The sequence below is a fragment of the Pleurodeles waltl genome, chromosome 1_1, assembly GCF_031143425.1.
Source record: "Pleurodeles waltl isolate 20211129_DDA chromosome 1_1, aPleWal1.hap1.20221129, whole genome shotgun sequence".
Lineage (NCBI taxonomy): Eukaryota > Metazoa > Chordata > Amphibia > Caudata > Salamandridae > Pleurodeles > Pleurodeles waltl.
The window spans coordinates 305,684,023-305,702,424 of record NC_090436.1 but is presented as its reverse complement, the minus strand read 5'-3'; the positions used below and the strand labels follow the sequence as shown (position 1 = coordinate 305,702,424).

General features: G+C 45.2%; 1 protein-coding gene across 7 annotated transcripts in view; it reads right to left on the bottom strand.

Annotated features, from left to right (window-relative positions):
* DDX4 (DEAD-box helicase 4) overlaps nucleotides 1-18,402 on the bottom strand; it is a 1,597,047-nt gene that overhangs the window by 1,206,991 nt on the left and 371,654 nt on the right. For all 7 annotated transcript variants that reach the window (XM_069222170.1, XM_069222215.1, XM_069222206.1 and 4 more), the window contains one exon: nucleotides 11,826-11,870. In XM_069222170.1, the coding sequence (XP_069078271.1) occupies nucleotides 11,826-11,870 (45 nt within the window). The remainder of the gene's footprint in view (nucleotides 1-11,825; nucleotides 11,871-18,402) is intronic.

Below are 18,402 nucleotides of genomic sequence, written 5' to 3'. Positions count from 1 at the left end.
TATCCATCTAGCTATACCTTGTTTTGATATTGGATTTCCTGTATGAGGTTTTTGAAATGCAATAAATAGTTGTTTTGTTTTCCTAATTAGTTTTGTTCTGTCAATGTAGTACATTAGTGCTCTTTTGATGTCTAATGTATGTAGTGCTCTTTCAGCTATTGAGTCTGGCTGTGGAAAGAACACTGGCAATTCTACTGTTTGATTTAAGTGGAACAGTGAGATGACCTTTGGTAAGAATTTTGGGTTGGTTCTTAGAACTACTTTATTTTTGTGTATTTGAATAAATGGTTCTTGTATAGTAAATGCCTGAATTTCACTTACTCTTCTTAGAGATGTAATGGCAATGAGAAATGCAACTTTCCACGTTAGATATTGCATTTCGCAAGAATGCATGGGTTCGAAAGGGGGACCCATGAGTCTTGTTAAGACAATATTGAGGTTCCATGAAGGAACAAGTGGTGTCCTTGGTGGTATAATTCTTTTTAGGCCTTCCATAAACGCTTTAATGACAGGTATTCTAAATAGGGAAGTTGAATGAGTAATTTGCAGGTATGCAGATATTGCTGCGAGATGTATCTTTATGGAAGAGAAAGCTAGATTTGACTTTTGCAAATGTAGTAAATACCCTACAACATCTTTTGGAGATGCATGCAATGGTTGAACTTGATTATTATGGCAGTAGCAAATAAATCTTTTCCATTTACTTGCATAGCAGTGTCTAGTGGATGGCCTTCTAGCTTGTCTTATGACCTCCATACATTCCTGTGTGAGGTTTAAGTGTCCAAATTCTAGGATTTCAGGAGCCAAATTGCTAGATTCAGCGATGCTGGGTTTGGATGCCTGATTTGTTGCTTGTGTTAACAGATCTGGCCTTCTGGGTAGTTTGACATGAGGTACTACTGACAGGTCTAGTAGTGTTGTATACCAAGGTTGTCTTGTCCATGTTGGTGCTATTAGAATGAGTTTGAGTTTGTTTTGACTCAATCTGTTTACTAGATATGGAAGGAGAGGGAGAGGGGGAAAAGCGTATGCAAATATCCCTGACCAATTCATCCATAGAGCATTGCCTTGAGATTGCCGGTGTGGGTACCTGGATGCGAAGTTTTGGCATTTTGCGTTTTCTTTTGTTGCAAATATATCTATTTGAGGTGTTCCCCAAATTTGGAAGTAAGTGTTCAGGATTTGGGGGGTGAATTTCCCATTCGTGGACCTGTTGGTGATCCCGAGAGAGTTTGTCTGCTAGCTGGTTCTGGATCCCTGGAATAAACTGTGCTATTAGGCGAATGTGGTTGTGAATTGCCCATTGCCATATTTTTTGTGTGAGGAGACACAACTGTGTCGAGTGTGTTCCCCCGTGTTTGTTTAAATAATACATTGTCGTCATGTTGTCTGTTTTGACAAGAATGTATTTGTGGGTTATCATTGGTTGGAATGCTTTCAACGCTAGAAATACTGCTAACAATTCTAGGTGATTTATATGAAACTTTCTTTGATGTACGTCCCATTGTCCTTGGATGCTGTGTTGATTGAGGTGTGCTCCCCACCCTGTCATGGAAGCATCTGTTGTTATCACGTATTGTGGCACTGGGTCTTGGAAAGGCCGCCCTTTGTTTAAATTTGTACTGTTCCACCATAGAAGCGAGATGTATGTTTGGCGGTCTATCAACACCAGATCTAGAAGATGACCCTGTGCATGTGACCATTGTGATGCTAGGCACTGTTGTAAGGGCCGCATGTGCAATCTTGCGTTTGGGACAATGGCTATGCATGAGGACATCATGCCTAGGAGTTTTAAGACCATCTTTGCGTGTATCTTTTGTGTTGGATACATAGCTTGTATCACCTTATGAAAATTTTGAACCCTTTGTGGACTTGGAGTGGCTATCCCTTTTGTTGTGTTGATTGTCGCTCCTAAGTATTGCTGTGTTTGACACAGCAAAAGGTGTGACTTTGCATAGTTGATGGAGAAACCCAGTTTGTAAAGGGTTTGTATAACATAATCTGTGTGGTGTAAACACTGTTAGCGATTTGGTTTTGATTAACCAATCGTCTAGGTACGGGAACACGTGTATTTGCTGCCTCCTGATATGTGCAGCTACTACTGCTAGACATTTTGTAAAGACTCTTGGTGCTGTCATTATTCCGAATGGCAACACTTTGAATTGGTAATGTATTCCTTTGAATACGAACCTTAGGTATTTCCTGTGCGAGGGATGTATCGGTATATGGAAATACGCGTCTTTTAGATCTAACGTTGTCATGTAGTCTTGCTGTTTCAGTAGTGGTATTACGTCTTGTAACGTGACCATGTGAAAATGGTCTGATTTGATGTAGGTGTTTAGTGTTCTGAGATCCAATATTGGTCTCAGACTTTTGTCCTTTTTCGGTATTAGAAAGTACAGTGAGTAAACTCCTGTGTTCTTTTGTGTTTTTGGTACTAATTCTATTGCGTCTTTTTGCAGTAATGCTTGAACTTCTAGTCCTAGAAGGTCTATATGCTGTTTGGCTACTTGTGTGTTTTCGGTGGGACGTTTGGAGGGAGTTGGAGAAATTCTATGCAATAACCATGTTGGATAATTGCTAAGACCCAAGTGTCTGTTGTTATCTCCTCCCAAGATTTGTAGAACTGGCTTAGTCTTCCCCCCACTGGTGTTGTGTGAAGGGGCCGAGTGACTTGTGAGTCACTGCTTGTTTTGAGGGGTTTTGGGCCCTTGAAATTTTCCCCTGTTTCTTGGGAATTGGCCCCCTCTGTATTGGCCCCGAAAGCCTCCCCTTTGATACTGTCCCTGGTAGGTAGACGGTGTTGTTTGTCAGGTGCTGGCTTGTGTGGCTTGACCTCGAAACCCTCCTCTGAAAGTAGTTTTGCGAAATGTGCCAAATGTGCCTCTGCCCTGCGGGGAATAGAGTGCGCCCATGGCTTTAGCTGTGTCAGTGTCTTTCTTTAATTTTTCAATTGCAGTGTCCACTTCTGGTCCAAACAATTGTTGTTCATTGAACGGCATATTGAGCACTGCCTGTTGTATCTCAGGTTTGAAGCCGGATGTGCGCAGCCATGCGTGCCTCCTTATTGTTACAGCAGTATTTATAGTTCTTGCAGCTGTATCTGCTGCATCCATAGAAGAACGGATTTGGTTGTTGGATATGTTTTGTCCCTCTTCAACCACTTGTTTTGCCCGTTTTTGGAATTCTTTGGGGAGGTGCTCGATGAGATGCTGCATCTCGTCCCAATGGGCTCTGTCATATCGCGCTAGGAGTGCCTGCGAGTTGGCGATGCGCCACTGATTTGCAGCTTGTACTGCAACCCTTTTCCCGGCTGCATCAAACTTTTGGCTCTCCTTGTCTGGAGGTGGTGCGTCGCCTGATGTGTGCGAGTTGGCTCTTTTACGAGCTGCTCCTACGACAACTGAATCTGGTGTCAGTTGTGATGTAATAAAAGCAGGGTCTGTGGGTGGTGCCTTGTATTTCTTCTCCACCCTTGGGGTTATTGCTCTGCTTTTAACTGGCTCCTTAAAGATTTGTTTAGCGTGCCTTAGCATTCCCGGGAGCATAGGAAGGCTTTGAAAATTGCTATGGGTGGAGGACAGGGTGTTAAAAAGGAAGTCATCCTCGATAGGCTCTGAATGTAGCGATACGTTATGAAACTCTGCTGCCCTAGCTACCACCTGAGCATACGCTGTACTGTCCTCAGGTGGTGAGGGCTTAGTGGGGTACGACTCAGGGCTATTGTCCGATACTGGGGCGTCATAGAGATCCCATGCGTCCTGGTCATCTTGGCTCATGGTGGTATGAGCTGGTGATTGTGACGGAGTCTGTGCCGGTGATATATGAGTTGCCGGTGGTGGAGAGGGTGGTGGAGTTACCTTCTTCACCACTTTTGCTTGTGGTGTTTTTTCTTGTTGTTGGAAATCTAGTTTCCTTTTTCTTCTGATTGGGGGAAGGGTGCTGATCTTCCCTGTACCACTTTGTATAAAGATCCGCTTTTGCGTGTGATCTACAGCTGTTGTTTGTAATTCCTCCTCAAATCTGTGTTTTTGAAGTTGGGAGGACAGTGATTGTTCCTCTGAGTAGGAACTGGCTTTCGGTTCGGTTGCTGGGCGTTTTGGCACCGAAACCGTGTCTTTTGTTGTTTTCGGCTCCAAAGAGATTTTCCTCTTTTTCGGTGTCGTACCTTCTTGGCGTCGACCATCTTCGGTGCCGATATCTCTGTTTCCGAGCAGCTTCGGTGCTGCTGTCTCGATGTCGACCCTTTTCTGAGGCAGTTTCTCGGTCCCGAGATTGCTGCGTGCCTGTGTCTCGACCTGAGTCGGACGATCTCGGCACCAGCTCGCCCTTTTTCGGTGCCGATGGACGGTCACCTACTTTATGGGTTGAGCCATGGCCTGTCGGCAGTGGCGTCCCCTGGGCTTTGTCTGTTTTTCTGTGTGATGCTTGTTTCGACGTCTTACTCACGGTTTCTTCGACGTCGAATTCTTCGGAATCCGATTCGTGGATGGAGAATGTTTCTTCTTCTCCCTCTTCCTCAAACCGTTGTTGTCCTGTCGGCGTGGACGCCATCTGCAACCTTCTGGCTCTTCGGTCTCAGAGCGTTTTTCTCGACCGAAACGCTCAACAGGCCTCACACGTTTCTTCTTTGTGCTCGGGTGACAGGCACAAGTTACAGACCAAATGTTGGTCTGTATAGGGATATTTACTGTGGCATTTAGGACAGAATCGGAACGGGGTCCGTTCCATCAGTCTCGAAGTTGCACGCGGTCGGGCCGACCAGGCCCGACGGGGGATCGAAATTACCCCGAAGGGCTACCGGAGCTCTTCAAGATTCGGTGTCGATTCTAATCTAACCCGATACCGAACGAAACAATACCGACGAATTTTCCGTTGATTCTGACTAACTTCCCGACCCGAAACACGGAGCGAAAAGGAACACGTCCGAACCCGATGGCGGAAAAAAAACAATCTAACATGGAGTCGACGCCCATGCGCAATGGAACCAAAGTAGGAGGAGTCCCTCGGTCTCGTGACTCGAAAAGACTTCTTCGAAGAAAAACAACTTGTAACACTCCGACCCAACACCAGACGGCGGACTATGCACAGCATGTGTATCTGCAGCTACACATGCCACCGAACATATAATTATGAGTGATTTAGAGATGTATATCTGTATATTTTTGTATGACATGTATATTGGCACATTACAATGTTTGACCGAAATTCGCTTTGTGTTTTCATTCTTCCGGGGGGATTGTGGGTTGTTAATGTGATATTTTTGACTGCATTGGTGTGTATGTTGTAATATGCGAGGGTGTTTGGTGGGTGTCCCCCTAACTTTTGCCTCCCCCAACCCCTGTGTCGTAGATGCAGTACTCACCGGTATCTTCTGCGCCTACGTTGCTGTTGGTCGTAAAGGAGCAGAAAGATAAGGGCAGGTAGTATTTGGAGTTCGGGGTCCATGGAGTCGTCGTTCCTCGTGGGATATGTTAAGGTGAGCGTTTTCCCATAGCAAAAGCTGTTTCCGCCGTGTTTTTATCCACGGTGAATCCGCCCCGGAAAAGGTGGCGTATTGGCAGGTTGTAATAGTGTGGGCGGTACATTGTCTTCCGCCTGTCTGTTGGCGGTGACCGCCGCGCTGCTTGTCTGTACCGCCGTGGCGGGCGGTGTGTAAAGTGGCTGTCTTTGTTGGCGGTTTCTGCCAGGGTCATAATTCCCTTTTTTTGTCCGTCGGCCTGTTTGCGGTATTACCGCACCTTTTACACCGTCCGCCAGGGTCGTAATGACCCCCTTAATCTCTTCAGGAAACTCTTTGTGCGTCGAAAAGCGACACACCTCCTGCCGGAAATAACGCAATGCCTGCATTGCGACCAAGGAATCACCGTCCAGTCGACCGTAACGACGCAGCCCGACTTTCCGAGTGGAAATTCGACACAGCAACCGCCATGCAATGGAAAATTCGATGCATCATACCGGATTGACTGTGCACCCATATCTTCTTCAAGCGAATCAAGGTTTTTTCTTTGCATAGTTCCTGGCCGTCAACACACCCTTCATCGCAGTGAGGAACCAAGAATGCACGCTGAAAAACTACGCAAACTCTTTGCAGCGTGGGAAAAAAGTATGCATTGTCTGTGCCGCACTGGAAAAATCAGACGCACACCTTATATTTCCACGCATCTCCTCCTCCGCGGTCTCCATGGGTAGTTATTTTTGACGCAATCAAACCAGGTATTGTGTGCAACAAAGAGACAGCTGCTTATTTTTAAGGATTAAGACTCTTTTAAACATTTTAAAAGTGAACTTGTGCTTATTGGATCTTTGTTGGTTTAACCTTATTTTGTTCAGATAAATATCTATTTTTCAAAACCTATGTGGTATACTTTTGTGGTGTTTTCACTGTTATTTATTGCATAAATACTTTACACACAGCATTCTAAGTTAAGCCTGACTGCTCAGTGCCAAGCTACCAGAGGGTGGGCACAGGATAACTTGAATTGTGTGTGACTTAGCCTGACTAGGATTGTGGTCCCTACTTGGACAAGGGCCTATACCTCTGCCAACTATAGACCCCTTTTCTAACACACGCTTAAAGGGCCGACTTTTCCAATATGGAGGTGTCCGGTCACTGTTCCCTATTGCGCCACCATACATCGCACACTCAGTAAGGTACTGTGATAAACATTAATACGATGTACAAAAACAGGCTTTACTAGGTATAGAGACAGAAGAAGCGGACTCAGTGGGAGCCCACCCTCTGGTCGCCACTGGTTTGCTGGTGGTGAAGTGAGATCTCACCAGGCACTGCATTGCATCTGCTCACCTAATGTGGTTAAACAGACCCATGGGTATGAATTAATGCAGTTTGGGGAAAGACCTATTTACAAAGCACTAGATAACCCACTCAATAAATATAAAATATTGCATGCCTGGTAGGACCAATAGGACTCATTTGCAATTGAAGTAGAATGTGAGTGAAGGCGTGGACCTAAATGGCAGTGGATTTTTTTGTGTTTCACGAAATCAGTTAAAAAGAATTATCCAACATAAAGACTGCAGATGGCTTGACCCACATACTAATCCTTGGCATGTGCGGAGAACCTGAATACCTGAAATGACATTGAAGGGTTTTAGAAGGAATACCGTCACTCGAAGACCTTCTGGTATTTAAAGGCAATTTGTTTAATAGAGGACACTGAAGTATGCCTAAAAACTATCAGAGGAAAAGAAAGGTCTCAAGAGTTCTGGAGATGGCTCCGCAGATGGTGACAGACTTAATCTTCTCGTTTGGTGTATTTCATCATTATCATAAAGGTGGAGACTGCAAACCTCAATGTCGATTTGGTTGACTTTGAGCAGCGCAATTAAAAAATTAGCACTCTGTTATTGATGTGGTGTTGTCAGGTACATAGAGATAATGAATGACTTAGTTGATGTAACCATATGCCTTGAGCGTTTTTAATCAAAAACTTACTGGATTAGTGCTAGCGGCAGCGTTTCAACACCAACCCAGTTCTCGATGGTGAACATGTCAGGGCCAGACGGGGAAATGAAGTGGACAGGTTATGACAGTTGCGGTTTCATCGTTTTCAGACCTATCCTCTGCCAAGCCTCCTCTGTGAGACACTTATGGGGTTGCAGGCACTGTTACAGTAGAAACAGGGTGTTCCCTGGAGGGCGTATTTCCTTTTGTCTCCCTTTTCCTTTAAATCCCCAACAATGTTTACATACTTAACTGTCTTTGAAGGTCATTTTTATTAAATCCAAATGCCAGCAAGAAGTATAAGCAAAAAGAAAAGATGATGGACGGAACGCAAACAATGCAAACATTCACCTCCAGTCAGAGATCCGGGTTTAAAATATTTTTTTGCCCACCACACCATCCCAGTTTGACCTAGCCATAAGAAAAACACACTTGGGCCTGCTCCCCATGGGAACAGTCCAGCCCGAACTGCCAGCCCGGGTCCTGCCAGGACCAGAAACAAGCATCCTGGGACCAGTTTTGGGGTATCACCCCTCATCAGCCTGGCTAGCCTGAATCAAGTGGCGCAGTGAGCATGGGACCCACGTCTGGGCACACCCTACCCACTTAGGGCGACAAAAGCAAAAAACAGATGATGGACGGAATGCTGAACAATGCAAACATTCACCTCACTCAGAGATCTGGGTTTAATCTGTCATTTTTTGCCCACCACCCAAGTGTCAACCTAGCCATATGCAAATCAGGCTTGACCCTACTTCCCATGGGAACAATCCAGCCCACATTCCAGCAGGCTTTGGGGGAAAGGAAAGGATATTCCTTTATCTGGATGTCTCTTTGGAGTGCATGCCTGCAGCACGATCACTCATGGGGCCACAATCGTGCAGCCGGAATGCTCACTAAACACCAGGGATTTATTTTCAATGTAGATTTTGGTGTTTGGGGAGTAGCCACTTGGGCCAGGGTCGCTCACCTTTTGGGGGTGATTATTTTGTGCTTTTCTGGCCCCCGCCACCCTCTTCCTCCTGTCCAACTCAAATTTGAAGGAAGGGAGGCCATGTGGCCAATTGCTTACCAGAGTTCTAAATGTGGCTCAGAGATGGAACAGATAGAGCTATGACTAATTGCCCCCAAACCCCTTCCAAGGGCCTCTATATGTGTTGCCCTTGTTAAAAGGAACTTTTAATGAGAATGGACTGCGCAACATACGGGATCCATTTTCATTTCTTGGATGCTGGTCATTAACAGTAGTAGAGCTATTTTCCTCAACCTTATCTCTACGCAAATTTAAAGGTTGGTTCACCATAGCCTTGAGATCCCCTACATCCTCTCGAAGCATTTTTACCTGATGGAAAATAATGGCCTATAACAATCGTGGAGCTAGGCTCAGCAGTAACTGCACAGTCAGAGTCTTCGATTTGTTTGAGGTGAAGGGGCTATCTGGGCCTGTGCGGAGAACGGATCCAATCCATTACTGCAAGGAATAGTATATGAAAGGGCGAGTACATCTTGGGTAGACAGTTCACAAAGTGATTCAAGACTCGGTGGGTTAGGGACTGTGTTTTGATTCCTATTATCCCTCTTTATGGGAGGATCTTTAAACAAGCTCAAGACTTGGAGGAACTTCAGTTTTAGTTTCAAGTGATGTTTTGGGTCTCAGACGAATGGCCGGATGACGTTTCTTCTTGGGTATAGTGCTTGGATTGAGTGCAGCCGAAACAGGCTCATTGCTAGGAGGTGCACAACACGGTTCCACTTGAAAAGGTGTATCTGTGTAGATTAAAAAGGAGGTGGCTCTCCTCAAGAGTACAGTTGACAGTCTTGTGGGAACTTTTAGAGTGCAAGGACATGGCATGATTAGACTCTGGAGCTTTCCACTTCCCCATTTAGGCACGGAAGAGCAATTGCAATAAAATAAAAAAAAACTGAATTTTAACCACCCTCAAGCAAGCAAGGAGCACAATATCAATAAATGAGTAAATCAAAACTAAGTTCTTCAAATAAACTGAAATGATGACAACAGCGGATTAACCAAGAAAATTACAACAGATATAGGAAAAAGATCCAAGAAGCCCTCCTAACATCTAAAAAGATTAACAGCAAGTGCAATTACAGTTCAGGTCACAAATGCACAGGAAACACTCTGGTCTGGACCCACTCGCTTGACTCTGAGTACAGTCTCCCCCTGTCTGACGGGCACAGGATGGGAGCCGACACGTTTATGTAGTGCTGATGAAGTCAGGTGTTGGTCCTGGGCGGACCAAAGTTGTGGCTCACAGCAGATTCTAGAACTTTCCATCACAGAAAGTTAAGGAAAATGTGTTTAGTCAGAGATTGAGGTTTGCAAGGGATTCTGGGTAACTATACATAGTAAGAGCTACGCATGTCATCCCACCATAGATACCCCCAGGTGTTTAATTTTCAAAAATGTACAGGGTGGCTTGGTCTCCCTAGATGCCAGCAGAGTTCTGGTCCACAATCTAAATCTACCCCCTTTTGGAAAAGAGGTCAGTTTTCGGGGAAAAATGCGCTGCCTCCATATTGCATTTTGGGCTGTTTTCGGTCGCAGGCACTAGGTCTACCCACACAAGTGAGGAACCATTTTTATCACAACACTTAGGGAAGCACAGAATAATACAACATTTGCTATTTCTAACTGAATTTCGCTACATTTATGCTTTTTAAATGTAAAAAGGTGTATAAGAAAGATGACATTTTTAAAATTACCCTACAAATCATACACTAGTATGGGTGCCCAGAAATGTAGCAATGTATAACTACTGCTCCTATTCTCTTCAACTTGTGCCCATTTCAGAAATACATACGTTTCCAGATACCCATTTTTCACTCTGCCTCTTTTGCTACAGTTAGTCTATACTTGATACTCAATGAAAATCCGTTTGTCAATATGCCATTATGACAAAACGTTACAGAAGAAAATGTTGCCACAAATGGCAACCTTGAGGGATCTACAGATAAGATCCCTTACTGAACTCGGAATTCTGTCTAGCTTTCATTCATGTATAGCTTTCCTGGATCACCCATGGGTTTCATACTGGTTTTCACCACAAACTGCTATTAAGTTAAAAACCTAAAAAAAAAAAAAAAGGGAAAATACGATACCTCTTAGAAAAATGATAAAACCTTCACTCAAAATAGTTTTTATTTTTATTCAGCTCTGCATGTTCCTTAAAGCTGGGAAGAAGGCGAATTTAGTACAGCAAACAGTTCATGGATGTTATTTTAGGAAAAAAGTACAAGGTAGCGATACCCCCTGTCTGGGAGAACGTCTCCCTATGCACTCACCAAAAGGATAATAAACCTTTTGTCAGTATAACAATTGGTCATCCATATTCATTCAACAATTCTGGGTATTGATCATGATTTTTTTTATTAGTATATTTATTCCAAGTCATTCTGACTGAAGATCTAATGTATTTCAAAAAATTCAAAAACAAGAAATCCAAAGAAACAATTTTGAATCTTAACAAAACAGTTCATAATGATACCCAATGCATTTTTGGCAAACGCCCTTCATTAGGGGAAAAGTTTCATGTGGGTCCGGTTGCCCAACCCCCTCCCTCCCCCCGCCCAAGAACCTCAAGTGTTCGTATGGGAACCGTACCAAATAGAAAAGGATCCGTCCACGGATGCCCAATTGTTATACCAACGAAAGTTTTATTATCCCTTTGGAGAGTCCATTAGAAGACATTCCCTCGGACGTGGGGAAGAGGGGGGTGGCTTGTACTTTTGGTTTTCATGCCCAAGGATCAGAGGGCAATACCCCTTTTGTACCTAGCTTACTAAGTTAAACACGTGGATGTGGAATAAGTTTTGAATGAATCTGAGTGCAAATTTCGTCTTGTCTGTCATGATTTTAGGAAGAAAAAAAAAACAATACACTTATCTTGAGAACATTCTCCCTTTAAAAAAAAAAAAAAAAACATGTTTTTGCTATATTTTGCCTAATTTCACAATCCGCTCCAGGGAAATCCACCAATCCCAGGTATTTGTGGACTCCACAGGTTGTTGGAAATAAAAATAAATAAAAAAGGACGTAAATTTGGTCTAAGTAGCTTATCAAGAAAGAATGTTATGGAGCCCTACGTACAAATTATCCCAAATACCCAAACAAGGGCCCAGCACTGGGAGAGAAGACCTAGCAGCTAAAGGGTTAATACTATAAAATAACCAGTGTGGTCATCACACACTACACCAAAACATTTCACAAATATGACACTGTAAACCCACAAAAACCTGCAAAGTGGTATGATTCATGCTAACCAAACATGTTTCGGTATTTCAAGTTTAAGAAACTACTAGCTTAATTTCATTATATGGATAAAGTGTTTATACTTACTTCTCCTGGAAAAACCACCATTTCTTTGAGGGCCATTACTATCACCTACAAAGACATAATATATATATATATTTTGTTAATGCATATCTATTTTTCAGATACAAATAAACAAGAATTGACTAAGATAATAAGTTTGACTACCGTATGTGAAGTGTACAGATGCAGATACAAACAACTACACAATGGAAATGGATCAAACATCTTGGCACATATGCAAACACAGCATGACAGTTAACTACGCAGGCAGACCTAACAACATTTTTGTACAGATCACAGATATTAATGAGCATCAATAACCTCAGGCAGTTATACATTTCTATGAACCAGAGAAATAACCATCAATGATTCAGTTAGCATAAACAAATAAGGTACTTGTAGGAAACTAGGCGTTTTTGTAGGTTGTCCCCCCACTTTTTAACCCCCATTTGGACTACTAGCTGCTGGTGTGCAACTGACAGTGCACTGGTTCCCTGCTAATCAGGCCCCACTGCCGGTGTTCTTTCCCCTAAAAGTTTCAAATGTCTATTTGTACCCAATTGGCATGGACTGTAGCACCCCCTAGTAAATGGTACCCTGGTAGAGAGGCATGGGTACTACAGAGGGTCCCTGAGGGTGGCATAATGCAGGGTGCATTATGCCATCATAAGAGACCCACCATCCCACAAACAGCCATTGCAGAATTAGTGAAATGGTGAAAACTATTTTGAGAAAACAACATTGCACACGCCCTGCGGCGTGTGAAATGCCCACTACCATTACATGTAATATATGTAAGTCACCCTTACCGCAGGCCTTAGAGCCCTAAGGCAGGGTGCATTATAATGCATATGAGGACCCTTCCACTTAAGCAGATAGGCCCTGAGATGTCTAGTTCCATTGCTAGATATTGCAAGTGATCAGTCAGCCATCTTATGGCCATGTACTACTGGACACTCGCCATTACAAGTGACCCACCTTCATGATGGCTGCACTGAAACTAATGGTGTTTGGTTATGCGAAGCCCAAATTTATTATGGCACGCACCCAGAGGGCACCTTAGAGTTTCCCCTGAACACCTACCAGTCTCAGTGTGCTGATTGATTGGTACGGACCAGCCTGCCACCACAGATGAGCTTCTAACCCCCTGCAGGTGATAGGCCATACTGTTAAAGACCAAAAGCAATGCCTGATCTGGAGAAAGGTGATCACAGCTCCTCCAGCAGAATGGCAAGTGCTTCAGCTTATCGGGGCCAGGAGCTTCAAAGCCCCTGGAACCTTCGATAGGTGACTCTGGCTTCGCCCAGAACACTCCCCGCACCAAGGCCCATTTAGCACCGGAGCATGTGGGATACTAGTTATTCAGGAGGCATGTTTTGCTTCTAGGCTAGTCACACCCCTAAGGTGGGCTACCTGAAGTGGACACTAGAGGAACGGTTCTACCATCGTGTTTTATGTGGAACCAGGAACTCTAGGTCGGGAAAAGGTCCACTATCCACAGAAAGTGGTCATCTGGGGTGGGGGGGTGGGGGGGGGGGGGGGTAGTCACCCCAGGGCTAAGTAGCCAATTGGCTATTCCCCTACACTCCCCTTAATACCTCTGAATTCACTATTTAGGGGTCATCGTGACACCTAAGTTTTACCTATTGGGAACCGAAGAAGGACACAAGAAGAGCAATCACTGCAAGAGCAGAGGATTTCACCACCACTACTTGGTGACAGACCCTGCCCTCCTACTGGAACCTTGACAACTGCACCGACCTGACTCGTTCAAAGGCTGTGCATCCACACAAAGCCTTGTAGGACAACCAACTGGCATCTACTATGGGGTGGAGGAGCCACCCCCCAGCACTTGCAGGCACCAACCGCATCTGCCCAGGAATCTGTTCTGTTGGCCCACTGAGGGAGCAGCAAGACAGGAGAAGTTTCTTCTTTCTGGTGAGTTTCGAGTGGCTAGACCGTCCAGGGGCCCCCAGCACCAATACCCTGACTACAGGAGCATTATGATCTCACCAAGGCTTGTTTGTGTCCATCCTGGCCACCATAGGGAAGACGTAACTACACGTCCAGGGAATCGAAGACAGGCGAGTGCCAAATCTGTGCTGTGCTGTGTTTTCTCTCACCTCTGCAGATTGACCTAGACACATGGGAGCCTCCAAATCTAAGTGGCCAGCCAGGACCTCTGCACCGAGCCACCACTGGGTTCTGCCGGACTTGTCTCAAAGGCCCCTCTTGCAGAAGCTGTTGTTTTGACAAGTCCATTTGAACTTTGCCGCTGTAGCGTTCGAGGCTACCAACGCGAACAGCACCCCTGCACCTAGACACACCAGGGTAGGTAAAACCTAACTGCTGTTGATACTTGGGACCGTGGATCACCAGCACCTTAAATCCTAAAGGATACCCTTCTCAACTTTTTTAAAGTAGCCCTAATGCAGTACATGTTTTTCCCATAGGATAACATATCGGCCTTTGAGGCTCATGCCTCAAATTTGACAGCTGTATTTCTTTTTGAGTGTGTCTCATTAATTGATTATATGTACAACAAATGCACAACACTCCCCCTCTGATAAGCCTAAACTGCTCGACCACACTCCCACAAATAGAGCTCTTGGGATTATTAAAGTAACCCCCTATAAACCAATAAGGGTCGTCTGGACTTTGTTTCCCCATAGTGAATCCCTACATTGATATATCACATAAAAAAAACATCTTCCTACAGTACTTACCTTCAGTAATGCAGTTTCTGCCAGAGACTATCTAGGCGCAAATTCCTCACTTTTTGAATATATCCCAGGTGTCAGACTGGATCTGGAAACTTTTCAGCAATACCTCGGTGCACTGTTGGGTGGTGCTGGGCAGGTTCGCACTGAAGACGTTCCCGTCCAGAAAGGGCATGAATGGTTATATAGGCACCCCCCACTTAGCTGATGTCAGTTGCTTTGGAGGTTGTCTACGCCACCACATCTAGAGCACCAAAAACAAATTGGTGACACTGGTGTGCCTATTCCTAGACTTGGGATCTTATTAACGGATAAGTTGGTGAGTTAACAGGAGCTAGACCGAGTCTCTATCGGAAAGAGCATTACTGAAATTAAGCAACTTGTTCTTCTGATGGAGACTTCCAGTCTTAGATTCCTCAACTCAAACCAGAAAGTCCTGCAGAACCAGACGGGCAAAGTGCCCCTCTGAGTCAACTTGGATACCCAGATATTATTGTTTCATGAAAGTATGGAGGGACACCTAAGTAGCTGCCTGCCCTCTAGAACAGGGTCTCTGCATGCTAAAGCAATGTTAACAGCTTTGGCCCTGGTAGAACAGGCACACAGTCTTTCCGGAGGCTGCTTTTTAGCCAATGAGTAGCAGATCTTAATGCAGACCACAATCCAGAGGGAGATGGTTCTCTTTAGCCCATCCTTGTGCTTTGTTTTCCCCTCCAGCGAACCCACCCCACAAATAGCTGATCCTCCACCAGGTGTTCTTTGGTATGACCTATGTAGAAACAGTGCTCTCTTGGAGTCCAAGCAATGGAGTCTCTCCTCGTCCTTTAAGAGTTGAGGCAGAGCAGAGAATTCCAGCAGGGCTATGATGTGACTGACAGGGAACAGCGCTACAACTTTAGGTAGAAAGGATGCGCAAGTCCACAGAACCAGTCTGTCTGGGAAGACGGTGGATTAACACAGAGCCTAAAGCTCACTGACACAGAGGTGATGGCGATGAGAAACACAATCTTTATTGTAAGGAACTGTATGGGCAGCTGCAAAGCAGTTCGAATGGAATGCTCCTCAAATAAAGGACCAGACTGAGGTCTCACTGGGACATCAGAAAAGGGAACGGAGGACACATTATGTTGGTACCCTTTAAAACATTGCATCACAACTGTTGACGTAAATAAGGAGGGCTGATCTGGAAACTGCAAGAAGGCCAAACGGGCAGAAAAATAACTTTAAACCATGCCCAAAACAAATCCTTGCCGGGCAAAAAACAAAAATAATAAATAGATAAACTTGGCCTGGAGGGGGCAAATCTGCACTCAACCACAAATTAGTCCCTACAACAGGTGTATACAGTTTTCGTCAAGGGACACCTAGCTAGAAAAAGGACATTAACCACCTCCATCTACGGAGGGAGGGGGTCAACTGCTGCCACTCAATCTCCAAGCACAAAGATGGAGGTTGACAAGGCCCGGGTGCAGAATCCTTCCCTTTGCTGCAACAGCAAGTCTTCCAGGATGGGCAGCATGATCAGAGGACAGATGCTCAAGACCATGAGTTCTGGGTACCATAGTCTCAGTGCCTAATCTGGAGCCACTTCGATGGCTTGGTTGGTACGGATCTTCTACTGAACTCTGGGCAGGAGTGGTATTGGTGAAAAGGCATACAAGAGTCCAGAGTTCCACCTGAGGTAGAATGTGTCCCAGAGCAAGAGACCCATTGGAAACTCCAACAGACATAAGTGCTAATGTTGCACGTTCTTGTCAGTGCCAAACAGATCTAAGGTTCTTGCCATCTACATAAGAGACACTATGCCACCTCTGGCTATTACTGCCACTCATGCTCTGCTAGGCATTGATGGTTGAGTTTGACTGTCCTTGCATTCATATCAGGTGGATCCCAACCAGAAAAAATCCCTAGCGGCCCAGCCATTTTCAGAGGCACAAGGCCTCCAGGTAGTGTCTGCCTCCCCACCCCATCCTGTTAGTTGCAGTACCAAATGATGATGGTTTTGTTCATGAGCACCTGCACCACCCTCCCTTTGATGAAGGACAGGAAGGCTTTCATTGCCAATTGGATGACCCTCCGCTCCAAAAGGGTTACATAAAACTCCAGAGATCAGAGTGCGGGGTTGGGGGGATTGGGGGGATGATGTTTCAAGCAGCAACATTCCTGGAAGAAACCCTGCAACAAAAGTGACAGGATGACAATATCAAAGTAGGAACTCTTCAAGTCCAACGCTACCATCCAGTCTCCTGGATCAAAGGTGGATAGGACCTGAGCTAATTTGAGCATCAGGAAGAAGTTGAAAAAGTGCAGGTCTAGAATTGGACCTGCATGCTTTTTGGGCACCAGAACGAAGCTGGAATGTCAACCATATCCTACTTCTGAGGACAGCACTCTCTCGATGGCTCCTTTGGCAAAAAGAGCCTGTTCTTCCTGACCGAGCAGGGAGAGGTGGTCCTCCATCAGCTGGTTGTAAGAGGGTGTCATGGCTGGAGGGTTTTCCAAAAACGGAAAGCTTGCCTGATGATAGAGAATGCCTGTGGGGGAGGTGATGGCAGACCTTGCCACCCACTGGGTGCCCATGAGGTGCAAACTAAGGGGTATTTGAAGGCTGAGACTGCTGAGGGAGTGGCGACTGGGTCGATCTCAGACTGACTGTCCCAAATTGTCAGTGAGAACCGCATCTGCAGCCACAAGACGCTGGGAAGCTTGTCGGCCTTGCTGGCTGGGCAGAAAGGAATGCAGTTGGTAGCACCTATTTTAGCCACAAAAGTGGCGATAGGTAGAATGGGGTTGGTGGAGGGGACATGGAGAGGCCCAAGGACCTGGCAGTCTTCAGGCTGTCCTTAAAGCACTCCAAAGCGGTGTCTGACTTTCAGCCAAAAAGGCGGGAGCCATCAAAGGGCATGCCCATAAGGGAAGTTAGAACATTTCCCGAAAAGCCAGCAGCTCTCAACCAGGTGTGTCATCTTAGTGCCACAGATGCTATTGCTCTCAGAAGTGAGTCATCTGTGTCCAGTTGACAGCAAATGGTGAACTTTGATGCATCTCTGCTATCTGAAACTACCAGTGACAGTATGGCTTGTGCCTCCTCCAGGACCATGGAAGGCACTTGCGCAACCAAATCCCATGCTGTATGGGAGTTTTGACCCCAAAAAGGATGCAGTGTTCACTAACGGCTGTGCTTGGCTAGTGGAAGAGAAGGAATAGTTTCTTACCTGTAATTCCAGTTCTCTTGTAGGGGACTCTCCGTTGAAGTCATAAGCATTTGAATAGTTCCACCCACATGGGGGTGTTCCGGAGCACTTCTTTACATAGTCTCTTCTAAAGTGTAGATGTTCGCCTTAGCTCAGAAGCCTGCAAAGACAGTGGTGGTTCGCTACTTGGGGTAAGACATTACCACTCAGAAAACAATCTCTTCAACTGTAACCTTCAGGGTACTCATGGCCCTTAAATCTCAGGTGCAATTCTGGCAAAAACTGCCCAGATGGGTAGAATTGCACTATCCAAAATTATCACCTTCCCCACCTTCTATATTAGTCTGCAAATGTCCCGGTGTTCCAGCACCACTTCTTCTTTAAAGAATTGGATCAGTCTTTAAGCGATCTCCGATGGGAAGGCAAGAGACTCAAATCCCTTTGCAAATTTCAGCTACCTGTGGGTCAAGGGGGGTTGGGCGTGCCATCTTTTGAGAGTTATCTTGCGGCACAACTACAATGAGTCTCCCGATGGTTAGTGGGTAAGAACCTATATGAACGAGTGTAGGGAACGGGCCCTCCTCCCTTTAATTCGTAAATTTCTCCGTCGCAAAATCTAAATATAGCAGCTAGGGTCTGTTCATGGCTGGACTGCTCAGGGATGCTTGACCAGAGCCTTATGGCTGA